The following is a 21904-nucleotide window of genomic DNA, read 5'->3' on the forward strand; positions in this document are numbered from 1 at the left end:
GATTAAGCTAGCTCATTGTCACCGCTTTACTCCCACTGCATGCACAGTGATTTAACTTCTGCTTGTTCTCCTCTTTTCTCTATGCAATGTGAAATACAATTGTGTGTGTTAAGTGGAGGAACACTGAATCTGCCTATCAGTACAATAAATGATTGATATTGTTCATACTGTGCACCTGAAACCCTGGATCTTGCCTTATTTTAACATTCTAATAGTGTAAAGGTAAAGAAAAAAACCCAAAACTTGTATGTAAACATATGTGGCTGCTCAACTCATTACAATGGAAGATAAAAACGTTTAAAGTGTTTTTTCACAAAAAGTCATCACAGAAACCTGAACATAAGTAAAGTTACCTGTCACAGACCTGTTCTGAAACCACCCTTCCACTCCAGCTGCTGCCACCACCTGCCTCTGCTGCAGAGCGTGACACAGAAAGCAGGTCTCAGTCACCAACAGGCAGAGTGCTTCCTGCAGTTATTTCTCATAAATAAAACCTGGATTAAGAGACAGCAATTTAAAAACCCCATTCTAGCAAAGATGTCTACTATGTCAGTGCAAAGCAAAATAGGGGTAAGTCAAAAGTGCTGTAAAAACTCCAGGTTTTAAAATCTCTGAAACATTCCTGGGCACAGCTCTTAAAACCATCACAGCTGGGGCAGAACAAAGCTTGGAATAGTGAGAGAGGTGATGGTAAGGAAGACTGCAAGCTTCCTTCTTCTGGTAGACATCTGGTGTCCAAAAAAAGGATTGAAATTAAAATTTTTGCACAAAAATTAATGACATGAGGTAGTGCAGGTATGCCATGTTCCTGCTGAACAGAGAAACTGACTGACACGTAGCTACCTGGGATCCACTTTACTGAAGCCATTAATCATTTTATTGTCTAAAAATATGTATTTTATTAAAATAAGCGTTCAAATAAGCACTCAGGCTCATAAATACTCAAAACTACTGTCCTACAAATTATAAACTAGTACGTTGTAAAAAATTTTAGCCCATTCTAGTTTAAGTGTGTACAGATTAAAATTTAACACAGTGCTCAGTGTTCCAATCAAAGAAGGTGGTTTTCTACTAATTTTAAAGCACAAGAGAGCAAACTTTTACTAAGACTGATAGGAAAAAAAAAAATAACAGCAACTATTAGGCCCTTCAAAAACCTTTCGCATTCTAAATGCAGTGTTTGCTGATGGATGTAAATGTTAAGAGTACCAGCTCAGGCAGAGTGCGTGCCTGCTTCCAGCTGTGCCCACCTCACAGCACAGCAGCGCACCTTAGGGGCCTCACCCGATCCGAAACCACCCACACTGCCCAGCTGGCACCTGTGATACACATTACGGAGAATATCATACCAATTCTCACTGATGATTTAATTACAACCGAACACAGGCCTTCAGGCACGCGATTTGGCCTTTGTTTACTGCTGCATTGTTCTATCCCCAGCAGTTAATGTGCAGTATCATAGCACCGGTCTAATCCTCCCTATTTACAACTTAGATACACATCTTTGAAAAGATTACCCACACAAGCTTACAGAATTTCTAAACAGCATATCCCATGTGCCGATGTCAAATACAGATCAGGATGCTGACAAGCAGCAGTGCTTTTATGTAAAATGAACGTCATCCCACAAAATACGCACACGCTGCTGCTAAACTCCATTTAAACTAGGATTAAGTCTGTTTCATTAGATGTTTGCTTTTTCCGATTAATTTCCATTTGGCATCTTACGCATTTATACTAAGCCCTCATCATAACCATGGTTATAATCGCTGGTTGTGGAGGCATACTGAAATCCACACCTACTTGCTGTGTCTACGAGGATGCCCAGGACCCATATTTAGGCACCCATTAAATATACGTGGCCTGATTTTCTCAAGTGCTGAACACTTCCAAATCCCTATGAAATCAACTGAAGTTGTTCTGGACCAATTAAAAGCAGGCCAACGCACCGAAATCCCAAAGACCATTTTATTTTACTGCACATTATATTATCACATAAAAGACTGGGCGGTTTACCTCAGTTACAATGGGGTTACAGTTTAGAAGTTACAAGACGATATGCTCTGTGCAGTTACACAAAGGTAAAGATTTCCTTGCAATTCTGTGTCTTTACTTATGTGTTATCAGCACACGAAAAGAAGTAAAGGTAAGTGAGCAGGTCATGTGCCAACGAACTTGGAAGCCAGTATCAACAGGTAGGAATCCGCAGTTCCCTCACTGTCATCTTCTGCTTGTAAAGCAGATTCTTGAATTGGTAAATACCAGCAATATTCTCAACAGGAATTGAAATATTCAAAAGGAGGGAATTCGCAGAAAGAGGAGAACCAAAGATTGACAGCAGCTCTGGTATCACAGTACAGAGGTAATACAACTGATCTCTTTCATTTGCAACCTCAAATGATTTTCCTAACTTGTTTATAAGCCTCTGCTATAATACAATACCACTTTTACAGCACAAAATTAATGTAAGAAATTGTAACAGACAGGTTCAAAGACAGTAGATCATCAGCTGAAATAAGGGTGATTCAAGATTTAATCAAGCAGACAAGATGTACTTTTCAGTTGAAAACAGACAATGAATCTTCCTTTGTGAGTGTCTCGAAGTTGAGTTCATGGAAACGGTAACAGCTTTGACTGATGGGTCATGCAAAAGTATTTTAAACAAGGTATCTGGAGTCAAGGAAAGTTTTCCTTGTGATCCGTGAGAATTAAATTACCTCTGCAACACTACTGATTCCTTTCACAATCCCCAACATATACCATCATGTTTTCTTGTCCTTTTAATTTCCTCTCCATAAAATTATTACGCTGCAACGCCATACTTGTTTCACACTCCCCTGTACATTGTGGTTCACTGGCAGTCTAAGGCAAGGTCAGGAATGTAATAATCTCAGGGCAAATGTGTCAGCGTAAGACAGCGTGCTTAATGTGGATAGCATCTCCTACCATTTTTGCTATGTTTGGAATAAAGTAGATGTGATAACTATGCTTTATGTCAGTCTGCAACAAGCGTGCACAACACACAGCTGCACAACATGCTTACAGCTTGGGTACCTCTCAGGTTTTAGGGGTGTTTTACGTATCTTTCAGGACAGTCTCATCCTCATGGACATTTAGGAACAGGTTCCTTTGGAACTGCCAAGCCAGACACCACCTGGGTTAGGCAGTCGCTATAAAGCTGCTTTCTCTTGTCCTCTTCCCGAGTTCAGATGTCATGTGTGGCTAACTCAGTAACAAGCAATGCAATTGTACTTGGATAAGCACACATGTAATAACAACTTGAGATGTTCCAGATTCGCTTCTTCATAGGGACATTCCTCTCCTGCCCCTAACAAGTCTAACAATAATTTTAATGAGGAAAATTAATCCAAGCCAGACTATTCCATTCTTCTGCAAAAGTGGATGGCTACATCAGAGTTAAGTTTTTTCACTGAACTAAGTGTACATATTAGGAAATATTTTATAAACTAGCTAATAATATGTATCTCTCCAAAACATTACATGTCATTTCTAAAACCTGCATCAACACATTGTATACATCTTGTCAAGAGAGAAGAATCTAAAAGCAACTAACTTGCATAGTTTGAAATGAATGTTATTGGCATAGGTAAGATAAAATAGATTACTCTTATTATAGATGCTCATTAAAATTTAAAATGTGCTTTCTGGTTCTATCACTGAATAGCATGCTTTAAAAATGTTTTGTTGTCACTTTAAAATTAATAATTCATTCAGTCATGGACAGTAAACCGGTAGAAGGAAGATACTTTGGAAGCAATACCTGTTTCTGCAAGTGATAAAAATGTTCTGTTATTGAATAAATACCCAGTATCTACCTATAAGACAGGCTTTAAGAGACCTCCCTTCAACATTCTGATTTTATTCAATTAAGCAATCCCCTCCCCCTTAAATTACATTTTCCAGTAACTCTGACTGTTCAGAAAACAGCTTCAGTCCCTGAAAGATTCACTATGAATTAAAGTGAGTTTCTCCTAGATGCAAAGTTGGCCTGAATCTCTCTGATGAGTAAAGCAATGAAGGAAAGACAAAGACCTTCTCATTTTTAATTTTCGGTCAAGAACCAGTATTAATTTTAAACTGTGAAAGTATTTTTGCATAGGAACGCACTGCCTTTTGCTGTGGAAAAGAAACATTTCTAACTGAGGTCTGTGAAGCTTACTTTCTAAACAAAGGACATCTACAAGCAGTCGTGGTTGAGCCAACGAATAGTGGCTCGGAGTGTTTAAAGCCACATAATGGATTTCTGGCATTTACTATGTCAGTAGATATTACATCTGAGCACCACACTACCTACTGCTGAAATATCTGGAAAAAAAATAATTGTAGCTGAGCTAGGCTTATCTCCCTTTTTTCCTTTGTCCCTCCCTTTTCCATCTCACGCTATCCCCACCAAAAAATGCTTCTGCTTTCAGTATCTAAAATATACACTAAATAACATGTAGGATTATGTAAAAATGTATGAGAGATTAAAAAAAAAAGTATTGTTATTACTATTTTATATGCAGGGAAGAGAGATGGATGAGTATGTGGCAGCCAGCAGTGCTCTCTAGCCTCCAAAGCCAAGTATAGACTTGATCCTAAGACTGGGAATGTGCCTCTTGCCTTGATCTTTCCCACCTGTGCCACACACAGGACCTGAGCTAGATGAAATGTGCCAGTCTCCCTGCTTCAGATGACCAGTTCCTTAGGGAATGCTGAAAAGCATACCTGCCCTGCTGTTCAGATACAAGAGAAATAACTTGAGGTCACACAAAGCCTGTGACAATGTTGGAGACTGAACATGATTCTCTTCAATCTCAGTCCAATAATTCAACCACATGACAAACCTTCCGGTAGTAAAAGTTGTGCACCCCCACGACTGCAAGAGACCAGTGGGAACTTATATTTACTGACAGCCCATCTCCAGAGGATACCCTACAAAATACCACGGAGAAATACTTGATCATACTGCAGTTCACAAGCGTACCTTTGGATTTTTTTCTGAAATATATTTTTTTTTCCGAGTGTCAAAGCCTTACACGCAACTGTGTGCCATACAAACAGAAAATTTAAGCACACGCAAAGGACAACAAGCAAAGAACAGTATATAGGTGCCTAACTTCTCAATTAAATCACCTTTTGGGGAAAAGACATGGATATGTCAGAATTTGATCTTGACAGTAGACCTACCAAAACCCAAGATGCTATAAAAAAAAAAGCTTTAGATTATGCTCAAGTGACACCTTGAAGGCTGCTATGATAAACACATTTGCTTTATTTTATTATCAGTGGCACAGATACTGTTCAATTCCCCATAGGACCATTACTCTCAGGAGAAAGCTGGCATATGGAAACCTGCACTAATATAGTCCACCCTTTCAACAGAACATATATTAGCTTACTACACCTTTGTATTAAGGCAATCAAATGGTTTCAAAGTCAGACGCTGGCATATATAAGTACAGCCTGAAGTGTGGGTAGTGACAAGATTGCTGCCAGCACTTGAAGGGAGACATCCTCAAATTGGTTCTATATCACTGACTCTTAAACCACTGTATCAATTTCAAAGCACATACAGCTATATCCATGCTTGTATGTGTGGATCGTCTGGGGCTCAGGTTAAACAATTAAAAAAGAAAAAAACATGGATTTCAGGCCTCAAAGGCCAAAGGAGGTTAAATTTCTTTTAAGAGCTCCATCCCATAGTTTGAAGCAGGGAGGACACACAACTGGCAACTCCCTAATCTGGAAAATGTATTAATACTAAAAGAGGGACAGCAATAAACATTGTTTGTTTGTTTTTTCTTTGTTTGGGATTTTTGGGTTTTTTAATCATCTGCTCATTTAGGATGGATAAACTGACTAGATTCAGAGGTAATCCCACCTTAAAACTCCTTTAGTACTTTAGATTGTGAATGGAAATGAAACCTAGGATTTCTGTAAATCTAAGCCAATGAGGTTTCAACGCTTTCAGTTCTGATTTACTGATACACTTTACTAGTCTTAAGTAAACTTTTTTTTTTTTTACAGAGAGACTCCCCTAGTCACACACACATTAACAGCAAATGATTTTTAGTTTCTAATTTACAAGAACATTAACTTAATCATGAGAAAGAGCAAGCTCCTTAGAAAGGCATTGCTAGTCTTTAAATGCCATTTTTAAAGTTCAGCATAAAACAACAGACTGAAAATGTCACCAAGAGATGAGAACAAGTTGGTTATGTCTTTCAAGATTTTTTAAGTAACCACAGGAGTTACATCCTATCTCAAGTGTACGTAGTCAAACTGGTAACTTGAAACTTTGTGATTTGCAAGTGTAGGACATTACTGAAGTGTGAAGATTATGACTGAATTTCTTAGTTTTTCTCAGATTAACAGTTATAGTCCTGAAATGCTATTGGAATTACAATATTAAGAGATACTTGCATATATCTGAGAAAAACAAAAAGAATCCTCGGAAACATTAAAAACCTGGCCACCTAACTGTAGAGCATGGCTATATATGACAATCTAAAGAACAATAACATTTCAGTGAACAACTGTTGCTCACCATTAGCAACAGAATAGACTGTAGATGGGATAAATATACATACTATATTCAAAATATGACTATTTCAAAATACTTTATTGAAATTACCATACAAAAGATTTTTAAACTATTTTTCTATTGGTTATTTCTAAGTATTCATGAAAAAGTAGTGGTTCATTTCCAAAAATCTCCACCATATAGTTATGTACTTTAAGAGCCTTTTGTTTTTCTAATCATTGCTTCCATCATATCCCACTGCTCTTTGGTAACCTAATAAAAAAAAAAGAACATTTTATTGGAATTCCATATAATAATTACACATATAAATAACTGTTTGAAAGGAAAATAGCACGCAAGGAATTTAATACCTTCTTCAAATCATTGAATTCTCCTGCCATAGAAACATATTCTCCACCATCCATTCTAATAACCTAGAAAAAGCATAAGCAGTATATTTAGTAATAGTGGGGTTTCTGTAGCCTTCTCCTATTATGAATTGTGAAAGTAAATTGTATTAATTTGGATCAGAAAAAAACATGCTCAAAATAATGTAATTCAATCACTTCTAAAAGTTCTTTTTAAAGGGACTACGCCATGCAGTACAATTAAAATGTTAATAATTCTTTTAAAGAATAATTATCAGGGGGTTTTTTTCCATTTCTGAAACCAGGGCTTTAAAAAAATATCATCAAAACTCAGACCATTGTTTAGGTTAATTGTATAAACAAGATCAACGAAAACTCACTGCTCCATTAACCCAGCTTGCATAGTCACTGCAGAAATAGGCAGCAAGATTTGCTATTTCTTCTACAGTTCCCAGACGACCACAGGGAATCCTCTCAATAAGTTTCTTCTCAAATGAGCCTGTCGGGTCAAGGCGGCTAAAAGCACCCTGAGAATTAAGAGAAACATTTTTTTTAAAAAAAAGTTGTAACTACATCAGAAATTAAAACCCAACAGAGATTTGACTCCACATAAACAATACGGAAGTTAACATTTACGAGTAAACTGTCTACACCTTCTTTGTGTCAGTATGAGGGAAAAGAAGAAAGTAAGAAACAGAAAACAATTAATCTCTGTTGCGCTGACATGCATCTACTGAGGATGATAAGCTGGAATTTAACATGTTTTGGATAATCATCTATGAAAAACAAAAGGGGTTAATGATCTTTGATTCCCAGACACCCTTGATAAACACTTGAGGAAATAAGCAATGTGCTGCATGGACAGGGGAGAGGAATGCCAGGAGAAGAGGATCCAGAAAGTGACAGAAATAAATTATACATGACAAAGTAAGTAATAATGAAAAGAAAAAAAAAAAGTTCAGTTATATTGCAGCAATGGCTAGAACTAAATGAAGTCACTGGATGTTTTAGTATTTTAATAGCTTAGAATGGCATGGGAAATAGAAGAGGTTTTTTGTTCTTCCTGGCTCCTCCACAAAGAAAAAACCTCCTTAGGCACAATCAGAAACATATTAGTAACATTCCTGTTAAGTTACGAGTTAAAGCACACTAATTTATATAATTGTAGTTGTATTCATGCCATTTAAGTCTTCTATTGCCATATTTTTAAATGCCAGTTTATAAGCTTAACAGTATTGTGCTTCTATGCTTGGGTTTTTTCCTATCATGACTTACAACAGGTTTTTTTTAAAAGACAGAAATGTAGAAAGCCTTGATTTTTCAATATGCTGTTTTAAGTAAAGCCAGTCTGCCTTTTTATGCTTTCAAGGGAATTTTAACTTGGAACCAGTATGACAAAACTAGTACTTTATGAAGAACACATATACCTCAAGTGGAATATACACTACTATTTGAAATAAGAAACATTAACAGGAGGTAGCAACACTGACATTTAAAGCAGTTAACTTGCCACAAATTATGAGAATCTATAAATTAAAATGATCTTGCCATGTGATATAGTGGATACCAAAAGTTTATATGGATTCAAAAAGGAACAGGACGAACTAATGGAAGAAAAGAGATCCACCAAGATGATTACAATATGAAGAGATAACAACTGTATCAAACTCCCTGGACCATAGACTGCCAGAGGCTAGCGACATAAAGAAGAAATGTCATTAAATGTTTTTCTGCTCTGGCCTAAAAATCCACCAGATACAAGACCTGGAGAACCTCTGGTCTCACCCTGTAATGTCGTTTCAGCATTCTTACAGCCCTGCTGACACCACCACTTATCTTTCTTTAAAGTCAAAAAAGGTAAAACTGAGCTGTCCAGTGTAGCATCTAATACTGCAAGAGGAAGAAAGAAAAGAAAAAAAAAAAAAAAAAAAAAAAAGAAGCAACCCTGCACCCCTACCCCCAAAACATCAGCAAAACCAACTGTGAAACTTTTTACAGGTAGTAGTAATACCATTATTAGCAGTTACTGCTCACAATTGTAATATTTTGATTCAATGTGAAATCGATCCTCCCCTCTCCTCTTTTTTCTGCTGTCTTTTTTCTTCCTGTTACCGCTGGTCTGGATTATTTCCTTCAAACCCTCCAGTCCTCCTTTTCACTCACATCAAAGCTTCACATTTCCTTGCTGACTTAGTTTTCTCTTCCTAGTGTTGTGATTTTCAACAAAGCTAGTGAGATTCTGTTCTCATACACCTAAAAGGGATTCTGAAATTTTTGAATTGATGTTTTGTTTAAAAATGAGTTCAGGCAGAAATTAGGCACTTTTACTCCACCAAGTGTAAGAATTCATTTCACTTGACAAGCTAGTTATGTACAGTTGATAAGAATCAACATTAAATATTTTGATAAATAATTTCTTTGAAACACTAAAAAAAGGTTTCATTTATACTAGTGTAGTAGAAGGGACAGTGGCAGGTTTCAGAAGTTCAAGAAATTCTATTTTACCGAAGAACTGAGAGGTAGTGTGTTCAATATTCCAGCACAGTCTTGACTGCCAAGGAAATCATACTTGAATTTAACAGTTACAGAAAAGGTTAGACTATCTTAAGATTGTACTACAAAGCATATTCAAGGCTGTGTTTCACTTCATGCTATGTACCTTTGTTTTTATTGGACCTGGTTGAATCACATTGAATCTCATGCCATATCTACCCCACTCAGCCGCAAGAGACCTAAAAATTCATTAACAGAATGAATCAGTATTTTAAACGCAGTACTTAATAATGCTATTCACACAAAAAAAAACCCTGAATCAAACATGTAAATACTAGACTTTTTCTGAAAAAGGCATTTCTACTTGTATTTTTTTTTTGTTCCTAACAAAAACAGTTCAGAGGGAAAAAAAAACCAAAATCACATTCACAAACACAGGGTACACAGGATTAATAGGTGCATCATAAACAAAGCAGTATTATGGAGCAATTCTTTCTCTCTCACAAATTACACAGGTGATTTTGGCACCTAAACTCCTTGACAAACAACTGTTAGGCCACCATCTTTCTCTGGTAATTTAGACTATCCCACAAGTACACATTTCTAACATTTTCAATATAGCTTTCACACTAGATGCTTTGAAATAACACAGAACAGATATTACATTTTGAAGTGGGACCAGTAGAATAATTTTACTTTATGGCAATGTTTTCCCTGCATAAGCAGTACTTCAGATAGATCACCTACTGCAGTGAATGAATTAGCTTGGTCAAAGTCTCTTAAAAGTACACATTTCAGTTATAGCTCTGTAGAACAGAAATCAAGACCATCACACATTCCCTCATTTTTTTCTGGATAAAGAATTCTAATTACTAAAAGGCTGCCAAACTATTTAATTTCTTCTGCAAAAGTGCAGAGGAGGATCTATTTGCTATGAAGGACTGCCCTATAGTTAATAATGTTAGAAATCCTTTTGTTTGCTGAGTAATGTGGATACACCACATTTCTGAATTGAGTGTAACTGCAGACCTTAATTTAAAATAGTGACAGGAAATCATTTCTTTACGAAACTAGACAGGCAAAGCAACAGTATACTCCACCTAAATATAAGCACTTTTCCTGAGAGAGAAAAAAGTGGAAGGTATGAGAATCTGATTACTAACTCTCTGTAATTTAAACTTTGGAACTTGCTATTGCTGAAAGAAGTAGTTCCACTTGTCCTCAGCTCATCCTTGTGATAAAAATTGTCATAATAATAGCAGTTAAGGCTTCCTTCTGTAAGAACCTGTCACTATACAATTTCTTGGTAGGATACTGGAGGATGGAAGGTTCTCTTATGAAATGGAATAGCAGGACTATACCAACTACCTCAATTTTTACAGACTCATTACCCTATCTCAGGGACGTGGAAAGCAGAACACACATTTTGCTGTATTACTCACTTGCTCATTGCTTCTACACCAGCTTTGGCAGAGGCGCTTGGCAACACAAATCCTGAACCACTCTCTGCATAAATTGTTGTAATAGCCAGGAATGCTGCTCCTGGAAGTTGCAAAAACATTTTAAAGAGACCCCACACCAAACAAGGAAAAAATGCATGAAGAACAAACTCTGAACTTAAGAGAAACGCAACCTCAGTGAGAATAAAGTTTGCAGCTCAAGTGTTTGGGATGCCATTTCACTCCCTGTTGTAAAAAGATATTTTAAAAATCTAGTCTTAGAAGCTTTGCTTTTAAGCCCTTTTATTTCAATTCCCTCTTTTGCAGGAACGTTAAGAGTTGTTTCATGTAAGCATAAATAGCTATTAATTAGGCTCCAAAGGTCTAAACCCTCAGACTTCTACTGATAATGAATTTACATGTGCAACTCAGTCTAACTGGAGTGAAGGTCTAAGGTCTTACAGTGTCTTTTTAGAAGCTGCCCTAGTCTAGTAGTCACCAACCAGGTAATCTGCCCTAATTTCACCAATTCCTGGCTGAAAAAAAAAAAAAAAATATCAGCACTAATAATTAGGATTAGCATAATCTTATAATGACACAGTTTAAGACTTGAGTTAAAGTTTATGCAGGGAAAAAAGTTTAAGAAATTTTCAGAAGCTTTTTCTGCAGTAGAGCTTATGACAGTTAAACTTGCATTACTTTTTCCCATTATTATCACAATAAACTGTATTATAAAAAGACCACTTTCTTTTATATATTTCATAACAGATTTAGCAAAAACATGGAAACTGCAACTGTTTATTCAATCTTTCCTTTACAGAAGCCTGCAAATTCCAATTATCTGATCAATGACTAGCATGAACTTAATGGAAATGGAGGACAAGGGATGATAGTTCACTACTTACGCCACAGTAACTAAAATAACTGTTCTAGTTACTGTATCTTAAAAATAATTTAATTAGAATAGCTACCCAAGGGATATTTCTAGAACAATATATGTTACTGATAGAATGTATGTGATGATGAAGTAGAGACTCAGTTAAAAAATTACAGTATTCTTACACAAAAGAAATTGAAAAGAACCATAAACAAGCACTGACAGAAATGCCAGCAGATATCCAAAAGCCATGGACTATACTTATAAAAAATTAGTCTACAGTGAGGAACTTTGAAAAGGAAAATTAACACAGGCAAAAAACACAGAACAACTGAAGTTTTCTAGAGCTGATTGTTAATTACACATTTTTCAGAATTAAACCACAGAATTTTTAAAACACAGGTTAAATAGAGGTGAGTTGGGTGGACTAAACACAAAAGGAAGAATGACTGATAAATGTATAGTTCTGAAGTTTAAAGCACACTTCGGCTTATACACAATTTTTACTCCTAAAGCCTATATTCATAAAACGGACAATATCTAACTCCTATCATTTTGTAAAACTTTAGTGCATAAATAAATAATACACTAGCAATTACAAATCCCTTTTTAAATACCGGTACAAACTTAAAAGTCTAAAAGCAGAGCACTGTTATTGTTTACCAAATCAGGTTTATTGTAGGTCACGCTGCAGACCTAAAAAATACACCACTGCTTTAGTAACTGCTAGATGTCCAGCATCCTCACAGACTGTTCTAAAATATTTGCATTGAGTAGCATCTCCAACACTCCAGAAACTAAGGTCTGCATTCAAACTTAAAACACCAAGCAAGTAAATAGAAAATGAAGGTGGAAAATAAAGAGGACAAATGAGTACACTTGATCTACTTGCAAAAACATGTCTCAAAGAAAGCTTTAAATAAAGCCTTACTTACAGACGGAGTCCCCTAGAAAGAAGGCATGCAAGTAATAGCAAAAGAAATTAAAATGTTTTGGAAGCTTAGAACTGAAAGGAAGAGAGTCAACAAACTGAAGGCGAATGACTCCTGGATTTTGCCGAATTTAAAGGGTGGAAGCAAGGAAAGTAGTTTTTCATTCAACAGCAGCAGAGGCAAAGGCATTTTTAAAGCTGCATTTCATATTACTGCATGCACCTGGAAGACCATAAAACTATTACAATAGTTTGCTACAATGATATAGTAAGACAGAGTTGGGGATAGGTTTTTAATGCGGGAATATTAGCACTAGAATGGTGGAAATTATATTTTAGCAGCACATGAAAAAATATGTGGGAAATACCTTTTCAACTGACCAAAACTGTTACAGATTTACTGAAACAACACTAACTTTATATGGTTATCATTAAATAGTATAACCCCACTGAGTACTTTTCGGAGAGGTATTTTGAAGAAATTGAACTAATTCAGGAGTTAGGAGAAATACAGTGCAAATACAAAAGGATTATTTCAACACAGTGGCTGTACCTAGAAAACAAGATTCAGAAGCGAGGGCACATAATATACCTCACTGCTTTTAAATGCTATTTGAGATGATGTCATTCAGATCAAAAATTAAGCTCAATGTTTTCCGATTCATAACTAGAAGATAATATAAAATGAAAGCATATAATTCTTTGCATATAATCTATGTTGTAACATAAAATAGCATGCATTATCTTTCCCTTAAAGACAAGAATCTGGTTAAGTAAATCTTTAGCTAAACAGTATATAAAAAAAAACTATCACATTTTTAAGGTAAAGGTAAAATAGTGGATTACACTCCTGCCTAGTCTAGAACTAAGAATTATACCCAGGAAAATAAAACCTAGTAGCTATTTCAATTTTTAATTTTTTTTCCAAATTATCTCAAAGGTAATATTCTCTAGTGCTATTAATCAAATACCACAGCTGTGGTATTTATTTATTTAAGTGTAGGAGGAAAATTCAAAGTGATATCCTGACTTGCTGTTCACTTATATAAATGCTACATGTTCAGTTGCTCAATGAAACCAACATATAGAAGACTCAAATGAAGTAACAGCATGTTTTACACAAAACCTAATTTTCTGAATTTTAAAAACATTTTACAACCAGTACAAACTCTGCATTCAGATTTTTATATTCAACTTCATGGCCTCTGGGTCCAATTTCAACGGCACATTCTACAATGAAGTAATTGCTATCCAGTTCTACTGAACTGGGTTTCTACTGAAAAAAGTTTCTTTCTAGAAAAGATTTAGATTGTTAAAAATTGTGTTCCTTTTCAAACTCTCAAAACTGGCTATAATAATGGTAAGGTAACAATGTATCAAAATGCTTAGTTACCATTTATCTTATGTTTAAGATACCTTTTTTTACTTTAATGAGCTCCTTTCCGATTTCCAGAGTTATAAAAGCAGTACCATTAAGAACAATATCAGTTATTGTTTTCCATGCATTAGCAGAAAGTCGTTCAGAAGGGGAAATAAAGTTTCCAGCTGCATTGTTTATCACAACCTGAAACACAAAACCGAAAAACTAAAAGTTAACTAAAGACAAACTTCCTGAGAGAAAAGCAAAGAATTTACAAGGAACTTCTTAGTGTTTCTAAGTAGAAAAGTAAAAATATCCCCATCAAGGTGGTGGGGTTGGTGGGTGGAGAGAAAAAAAAAACCCACAACTTTTTTCAAATCAATGTTGCCTTTCTACAAACAATAATTAGGCAGAGGATACTTTCGATACCATCTGCTTAGCCATTCAAGCTAGCAAGTTAGATATTGTTTATTTTTTTTAAGAGGACTAAGCATCACATAAGCAGTTTTTAAACCAAAACTTCTGCAGCCGGATCTTGTGTATTTAATATTAATATAATGTGCTGAAGCAATAAAATGAGTTATTACTTATTGAATGGCACCTAGATTCATGTAGATTTGCACACAAAACAAGTCTTTGTCCTGAAGAACTTCTGGGCTAAATTAAGACATTAGAATTTTCAATAACAAAACAGAGCACAGCACATACTGCATTAATATAAAACAAATCACTTTGTTGAAGCCATAAATTATACATACAGATGGCAAATAAAATTTAAAGGCCTTCCTAGAGTTTGAAGGGGAAAAAAAAGTGAAATCCAAACACCTCAAGGCACTGGGAAGGTTACTTGAATCACTTAATAAATACAGTGAAGACAATAATAAAACTAGTGAAATAAGGACGGAATGATACAATCTTTGTAGTACGTAGATATGTAAGACTGCCAGAACAATTCATATGACAAGAGAACAATTGCTTTCTAATTGCAAGTAACAATCTTGGTGATGGAATGAACAAAACAAAGCTAGAAGAAATATGATACTGCCATTAAGATCTGTCTTTGAAATCTCACCTCACAGTGGCAGGGATACCCAGGCTTGCAGTATTCATAACCTTACATGTCATGTCTGTCACCAAGAGAAAAACTAGACAAAAAGAACCGAATATTCAACTTACTGTGCAGTCACTCTTAAATACACAGAGTATGTGAAATTAAAGAGAAAGGAAATGCTTGTAAAGACCAGGTCATGGGGTGTATTTATTCAGAAAATTGGTGGTGTACTAAAAATGCAATACACAGGAAGAAGTCTCCTCCCTCTCTGGACACACTTAAAACCTGGAGATTGTGATGTGCTTTGGCCAAAAACTGCAGTAACTAACAGTCAAAATAATATCCAGAGTATCATGTCTACAAATCAGGACAGTGAGCTGCTTTATTTTATAGCACTGTTATAGCATACAGCTATGAGAAATAGTTTCTCCACTTCTTAACACATTTAGAACTCGGCAGGTTCTCTTCCATGCCTGTAGGAAGCTACTGGTGAATGCAAAATATCTACAATATATGACAGTGTTAAATCTACAGTAACCATTTCTAAATCTCACTGACTCCTTTACATTGACCGTAACATCCTCATCACACTTTCCATCAGCTACCTGAATCCGAGTTGTTTCTCCAACAAGCAAATCAGAATTTGGTGCCTATCATTGCTCAGACTCCACCAGACCACCCTTCTCAAAGCAAATCTGATGTAAAGAGCTCTGGTTTGGGTCAAACTATCAAAAACCAGATGCTTAGCCTGACTGAAGATATTTTTCCCTTGATTTTATAAGAACTTAAGTCTTCAAGTTGGAACCTTCTTTGTGTATTTTAATAAGCTAAGCAAGGACCAAGGAAGATGTTTATGATTACTTCCATTTCTGATTTGTGAGACATTCTGTTAGTAAGCAACAAGTGTAATTCTGTACTAACACAGGTAAACCTCCTGAAAAGGTGAATTTAAGGGCAATAGTCTGTTCACTTAATTAATGAGCCCCATAACAATAGTTGTACTGTTTACAAAGAAAATGTTAGTCCTCAGAGTAAGGACAACAACGTTTTGTCTATTTGGCCACAAAGTATTTTAAGAACCACAGAAATAGTGACCAGTCTGTGAAATTAGCTTCATCTTGAAATCTAGTGTCTACTTTTTGTCTAGTGTCTCTAGATTCCCTTAACCTTCTATCATAGTAATTTTCTTCATACCTACTATGCAGAATATTTTGAGTAATGACAACTGAAGTTCTTTCACTAGAACACTTACATCAGGATGTCCTGCCACTTGGATTAATTCGGCAACAGCATTCTTAACTGAAACTGGCTCTCTCACATCACACTGGATGGCATGAACCTAGATAATAATGGAAAGGCAGTTATAAGACTTCAAAACTGTATCCCTTACAAATTAAGCAATCCCACAGAAGCATGTACATGCATATAACTCCTATAACCATTTAAAGTATAACAACACATTCACAATTCTGTAAAAATTTACCTTATTGCCTGTTTTAGAAGAAATTTCTTCTGCTGTTCCTTTCAAAACATCGAGCTTCCTAGAAGTAAGTATACATCACTAAATTTCAATTAAATACAACTACAATTCAGATTAATAAAATCTAATTATTTTTTCCAAGCAAATTGAGCTAAACTTAGAATAGGTGCATGCACACATACATGTTGTTGACTGAGCTTTAAGACAAAAAACCCCTATGCTTAGCCACTAACTTTCTGAGAAAAAACTTTAAATCTAAGTAATTTCTGATTTATTACAGTAAAAGACACAAGCTGATCAAATGTGATAAGCTAGGAAAAATATTTTCATTCTGAGTACATAATCATAACAAACAGGTTTTGCTACTACTGTACTGGTATTTTAGAAGAGACATGCATATTGAGATTTCAAACTAAATAACTAAACCACTGTTTGGATGAATGTCATGACACATGTTTAATTTGATTAAAAATGAGATTGGTTTTCCAGTCTTTAATGCAGTGCTATTTAAAACAACTGTAGAAAGATCATCTTCATTAAGGGAAAAATCAAGGCTGTTTTTAAAGTTGTAAGAATTAAAAGGAATGGCTTTCATTTTTTATTGCAATGCAAATCTGTATCAAGAACACCTGTAATAATACATGCAAAATTATCAATAATGGCCATTTCAGATTTTTCTTCTCTTTCAGGCTTTAGCTGAATTTATGCATAATATTCTGGGCTGTTTATTTTGCTGTCACATTTCATGGAAGTGTGTTTAGTTTATTTTTTTGTACCACTGGTTACACCATTAGACATACGTAGATGGATCTGCAAGTTTCTGGTATTTACAATATGACATTATAATTTAAAAGCGTACTGAGACAGAGTGATATAGAATAAATTTATCCAGTTCATGAAGAAGAAATTAAGATTTATTATGAAAAAGAAAATAGAGCTTTTCAGCACTCAGTATGAAAATTCTAAAACATGTTCATTAATATTTACCGGCTTGCTATAACACACACGGCACCTAAACTGGACAAAGTTGTTGTCATCCCTTTGCCAATCCCAGTACCTCCACCAGTTATAAAGGCCACTTTCCCTTGAAAGGTATTTGGTGGCAACATCGCTTTTTGAAGAGGTGAAAAGAATGCAGCTTGCGGTGCATTGCTGTCTTGATGCAGCACATTTGGCCCACGGCTGAAAAACTGAAAGAAAATAAGAGGAAGGTTAGTTTTTTCTCATTTCTGTATACAGGACTGTTATGCAAGATGACATTTACTTACGACAGTGGACATAACAACCATAACTGCCTTACTATAAACTGAGTGCAAGAATTATTAGATTGTATTATACATATGGATCTTCATATAAAAGCTAATACTAGACTAGTAAAGCATCTGAGCTATTCGACTTCCCATTCCAACTAGACAAGGGCACTTCAGTACTACGTCTAGTGATTCACTTTAATAAGAAAACATTCCATTAATGCAATGACGAATTTGTAATGTCACCAAGAAAGTCACAGCAAAAATAGCCAAGAGGATATTTCTGGCATCCTGAAACACTGAACTAACTCAAGCCCTCAACTAAATACTGAAGTAAATGCTCTGGGAGAGCAGCATCACAGTAACAATTCTGAAATTTCCAAATTATTTAGAATGTAAGTGTTACCTTAACCTGAAGCTGTAAATACTTCTAAGTATGACAAAACTAGACGTTCTATATTTGATGTACAAAAACTTAGGATAGTATGAGTTATATTTATTTTCTCTAATACTCATTTGTACTTGAACCTTTAATGTATTTAGCTGAATATAAAAAGTCTAGTATAATTTTAGGGAAGAACAATGAATGGTTAATCTTGTATGGTGGTGTTAATAAAAACATGCAATTGTTCAACAGGTTGACGTGAAGAAGAAAAGTTATTTTAAAATAATAAGAACAATACGTTGTAATATTTTTACATTTACTAACATTTTCAACACTAAAATTAAGACATAACATTTTTAGTGGTAGCTGAATAAATAATCTGAACATGCCACAGCTACAATGCACTGGAGTGAGGGTTTCACAGAGCTTAAAATTGGTCTGAGAAAGTGTGCATGTGAATCCTTCTGTGTGATAATATATTTGCATATGAGTAACACAGGTGAAAACAGAAAGAATAACGATGGAATTACACTGCCAATTTAACAGAGCTCATGTTCCAAAGAAATGATGAAAGAAAAACTAAAGAGTGAAGAAGAGTGGTAGGTGCTATGTAGAAGAAAATAAAAGTAAAGCTGAAACTAAAGCTAGAATTATCACGAAAGTAAAGCAATGCTGCAAATGTACTTTAGGGATTCTTCCTGGAACTCGGACTCTTCAGCTACAGTTTCTCACAATGAGGAAAATAAACCAAAGGTGATTCTAAGAAACACAAGCAGCTCAAATGGAAAATCTAAAGACTCACAAGATTTTTCTGAAATAACAGAATTCTACACATCAGATCTGCCACCAAATGTCTGTGAAATACTGTTGATTATTTTTTTTCCCCCAATGAAAATAAAAATCTGCATATTTTCACAGAGTACCTTTTTTTTCCTCCACAGAATACTATTAAAGCTCCAGGAAAGGAGGGTGCGAATATTCTTTTCTGAGCCTTTCTTAGTAGTTCCTACTCAACACATCTCTTCGGGTAATGCAGGGAGAGAGAAGGGCTCCCTCCAGAGAACCTCAGCTCATGGCAGACACTGCAAATCAAGATGGCATTTGAACTCCCTCTTCCTCCAGTCTCAAGGACGTAACTGGAGGTAACCCACACACAGTACTATGTCTCCCTGACCTGTTACTTGCAAACATAGCCCACTCATCTTGGTCACTGCTACAGAAACTGTGCAAGTAGCTTTTCTCCTGCTCGGGGGAGAAAGATGAGGGAGCAGGCCACTGCAGGGGCGGACAGCAAATCTGCACCAAGACTAATGAAGTACTGTCACATATCAAGCAGCCAGTAAAGTTGGCATAATTCAGAAATCTGTTCATGAGACTGCTATTGCCTCATAAGTAGCTTGCACAAGGGGCTTCCATGACAGGATTTACTCAGTTTAATTATTTCACTTTCTAAGGTCAGGGTTTTAAATGAAACTTCAGGTGTAAACACAGACATAAAGAAGCCAGGAAACAGCTTCAAAACAAACAAAACCCACGAACAAACCAAAAAAACCACCCTCACCCAGGCGGCCCTCTGAAGCTGACAAGCCACCACCGGGGAGAAGGCCTGTGCCTGGGCAGAAATCGCTGGATACGGCTTCCAGCAACACCCACACGAGTCAGGCACGGCACTGTTCGGACGGTAACATTCAAACCACTTTACCTACACCGCACTGCGTAACTTCGCTGCGGAGACCAACGCCTCCACAGCCCGCACGGAAAAGGGAGAGGCGGGAGCTGCCCCGCGGCGCACAGGCAGCCCCTCTAGCCAGGGCTCCGCGGCCGACAGGGCTGGCGCGGGCTGCGACGGGAGCTGAGGAGAACCGGGGGTCGTCCCCGCCCTCGGGGGGTTTCTTGGCTGTTCCCCCGAACCCAAACAGCCGAGGCTCCCCTCCAGGCAGGGCCACCCCTCGACACCGCTTCGACGAGAGGGCTCTCCCCGCGGCGGCGGCGGGGGCCGTGAGGCGGCCGGGCGGCCCCGGCTCGGCGGGCAGCACCGCTCGCAGAGACCCGCCGTGCCCTCTGACGGGACAAGGGCGCCCGCGGGGCAGTGGGGCAGGAGATCGCGGAGCTCCCCGGAGGCGGCGGCCCACAGCCCTCGGCCCCACCGGAGCAGGCAGCGCCTTACCCGCCGGATGCCAGAGAAGCAGGCCGCGGCACCCCCACGGACGCCGCGCCGCCCCAGCCGGACCGCCGCCGCCATCTTTCGCTGCCCAGGGGCCGGGAGCGGCGGGGGCCGGGCTGTGCGCCTGCTCCGTGGCCAGCGCCCGCGCCGCGGCGGCTGTCGGTCCGGCCGCCGGGCCACCCGCGGGCCCCGGGCAGGCGTGGGCGGGCTGGCGGTGCCGGTGCGCCGCAGCCGCGCCGGCCTGAGCCACCGAGCTCGGGAAAGCAGCGAGGCCGCGGCTGCAGCACCAGAAAGGGGGTCCCGCGCCCGCCCCGGGGGCGCCTCGCCCGGCCGCTGCCGCCGCCCCGGGGGCTCCAGTGGCAGCTGCGAGGGATGGGGTGTGCTCGGTTCTGTTTATAAGCTTCACGGCGTTGGGCTTTTTAAATTGCAAATGGTTTATTCAGTGCTGCTTGAAGGACACTGAATTACTTTTTTTTTTTTTTTTTTCCTTGTGCGATCTAAAACCAGGAGTTGATGTGCCTCCTGTCCCCTCAACATGGCTTCTCTCTCTCAGGGGGTCTTGGCAGTTCTTGGCACGTGTTCTTCGGGGAAAGGGGTTTGTTCCAGAAGTATGAGAAAAGCGGTGGCACAGCAGGCTACTGATCAGGATTTCACGTAGAATGGGTAACACATGGCCTGATTTGGAGTGAGATTGTGATGAGTTCGTTCCAGAGGCTCCAGGCTGGTGCCACCACACGTCTCCACCTTTCATCTGCTGTGAAACAAGGTTTACCGGAAAAAACATGATTCCTCTTTTCAAATGCAGCACTGTCAACGGAGTTCAGAAAAGGCCTGAGCAGTCTGTGAACTTTAAATCATAGAATCATTTAGGGTGGAAAAGACCTTTAAGATCATCAATACCAACCATTAACCTAGCACTGCCAAGCCATGAAATAGGAAACATAGGCAAAATGTTGTCCAACAACAGCACGGCCATAGATCATGTCAAATGAAGTCACCAATCTACAGGGGATTATGTTGAGATAACAAGGCATTTGATTTATCCCTGTTGAGTACATAGACTGGCCAATGGGAAAGGTAACGATAGACTGACTATCCACCCTTTTGCACAGTCTGGGTAACAAGGCAGAGAGTCTTGCAGAGTTGTATCTGGCCTAGCACAGGAGCTGTAGGAAGCTATGAATTCGGTAAAGCTGCAGGTTTTGAGGAGAAGAGACCACGCCAACAAATCTACACTGTTACACAACTTGGCGTGAAAGACAACAAACCCATGAGTGGGTCTATGCTACCAACTTTTGAAGTAAGAATTCAGGACAAACAACACACACTGCTATGGGAGTTCAGAGGCATCAGAATTCAAATCCTACACCTTAGTCATCAGCTCCCTGTATAAAAATGGTCAAACAGCTCAATGTTCAACATCTAGAGAAAAAAAAAATAGTTGATGCTCTGTTGGTACAGTAAATTCTAGAGTATGTAATATCATTATTAGTCCTGCATACCACCTGGCAGCCACTGAGGCAACAGTGCCACACCACTAAGCAGTTACCACAATACCATTAAAGCTGTGTGACAAATAT

The 21904-nt window shown here is 37.9% G+C and overlaps 1 protein-coding gene across 1 annotated transcript; it reads right to left on the minus strand.

The window, feature by feature from the left end:
- Positions 1-6602: 6602 nt before the first annotated feature.
- Positions 6603-20456, minus strand: DECR1 (2,4-dienoyl-CoA reductase 1). Its single transcript, XM_037379939.1, has 10 exons — positions 20328-20456; positions 17513-17715; positions 16529-16586; positions 16298-16384; positions 14051-14198; positions 10830-10929; positions 9554-9626; positions 7275-7421; positions 6898-6960; positions 6603-6799 (listed from the first exon to the last, which is right to left on the minus strand). Exons 1-10 carry the CDS (start codon positions 20400-20402, stop codon positions 6740-6742), a joined length of 1014 nt encoding a protein of 337 aa, XP_037235836.1. The 5' UTR covers positions 20403-20456; the 3' UTR covers positions 6603-6739.
- Between the last annotated feature and the right edge of the window lie 1448 nt (positions 20457-21904).

Source organism: Falco rusticolus, chromosome 3, assembly GCF_015220075.1.
Source record: "Falco rusticolus isolate bFalRus1 chromosome 3, bFalRus1.pri, whole genome shotgun sequence".
NCBI lineage: Eukaryota > Metazoa > Chordata > Aves > Falconiformes > Falconidae > Falco > Falco rusticolus.

Bases quoted from the DNA above. Each gene is read 5' to 3' on its own strand.
- DECR1 (XM_037379939.1), bottom strand. From the start codon at position 20,402: ATGGCGGCGGCGGTCCGGCTGGGGCGGCGCGGCGTCCGTGGGGGTGCC. The intron at 10,930-14,050 runs GTATCTTAAACA...TGCAACTTCCAG, and splicing joins GCTCATTAAAGTAAAAAAAG to GAGCAGCATTCCTGGCTATT. The intron at 6,800-6,897 runs GTATTAAATTCC...TTTTTTTATTAG, and splicing joins AATTCAATGATTTGAAGAAG to GTTACCAAAGAGCAGTGGGA.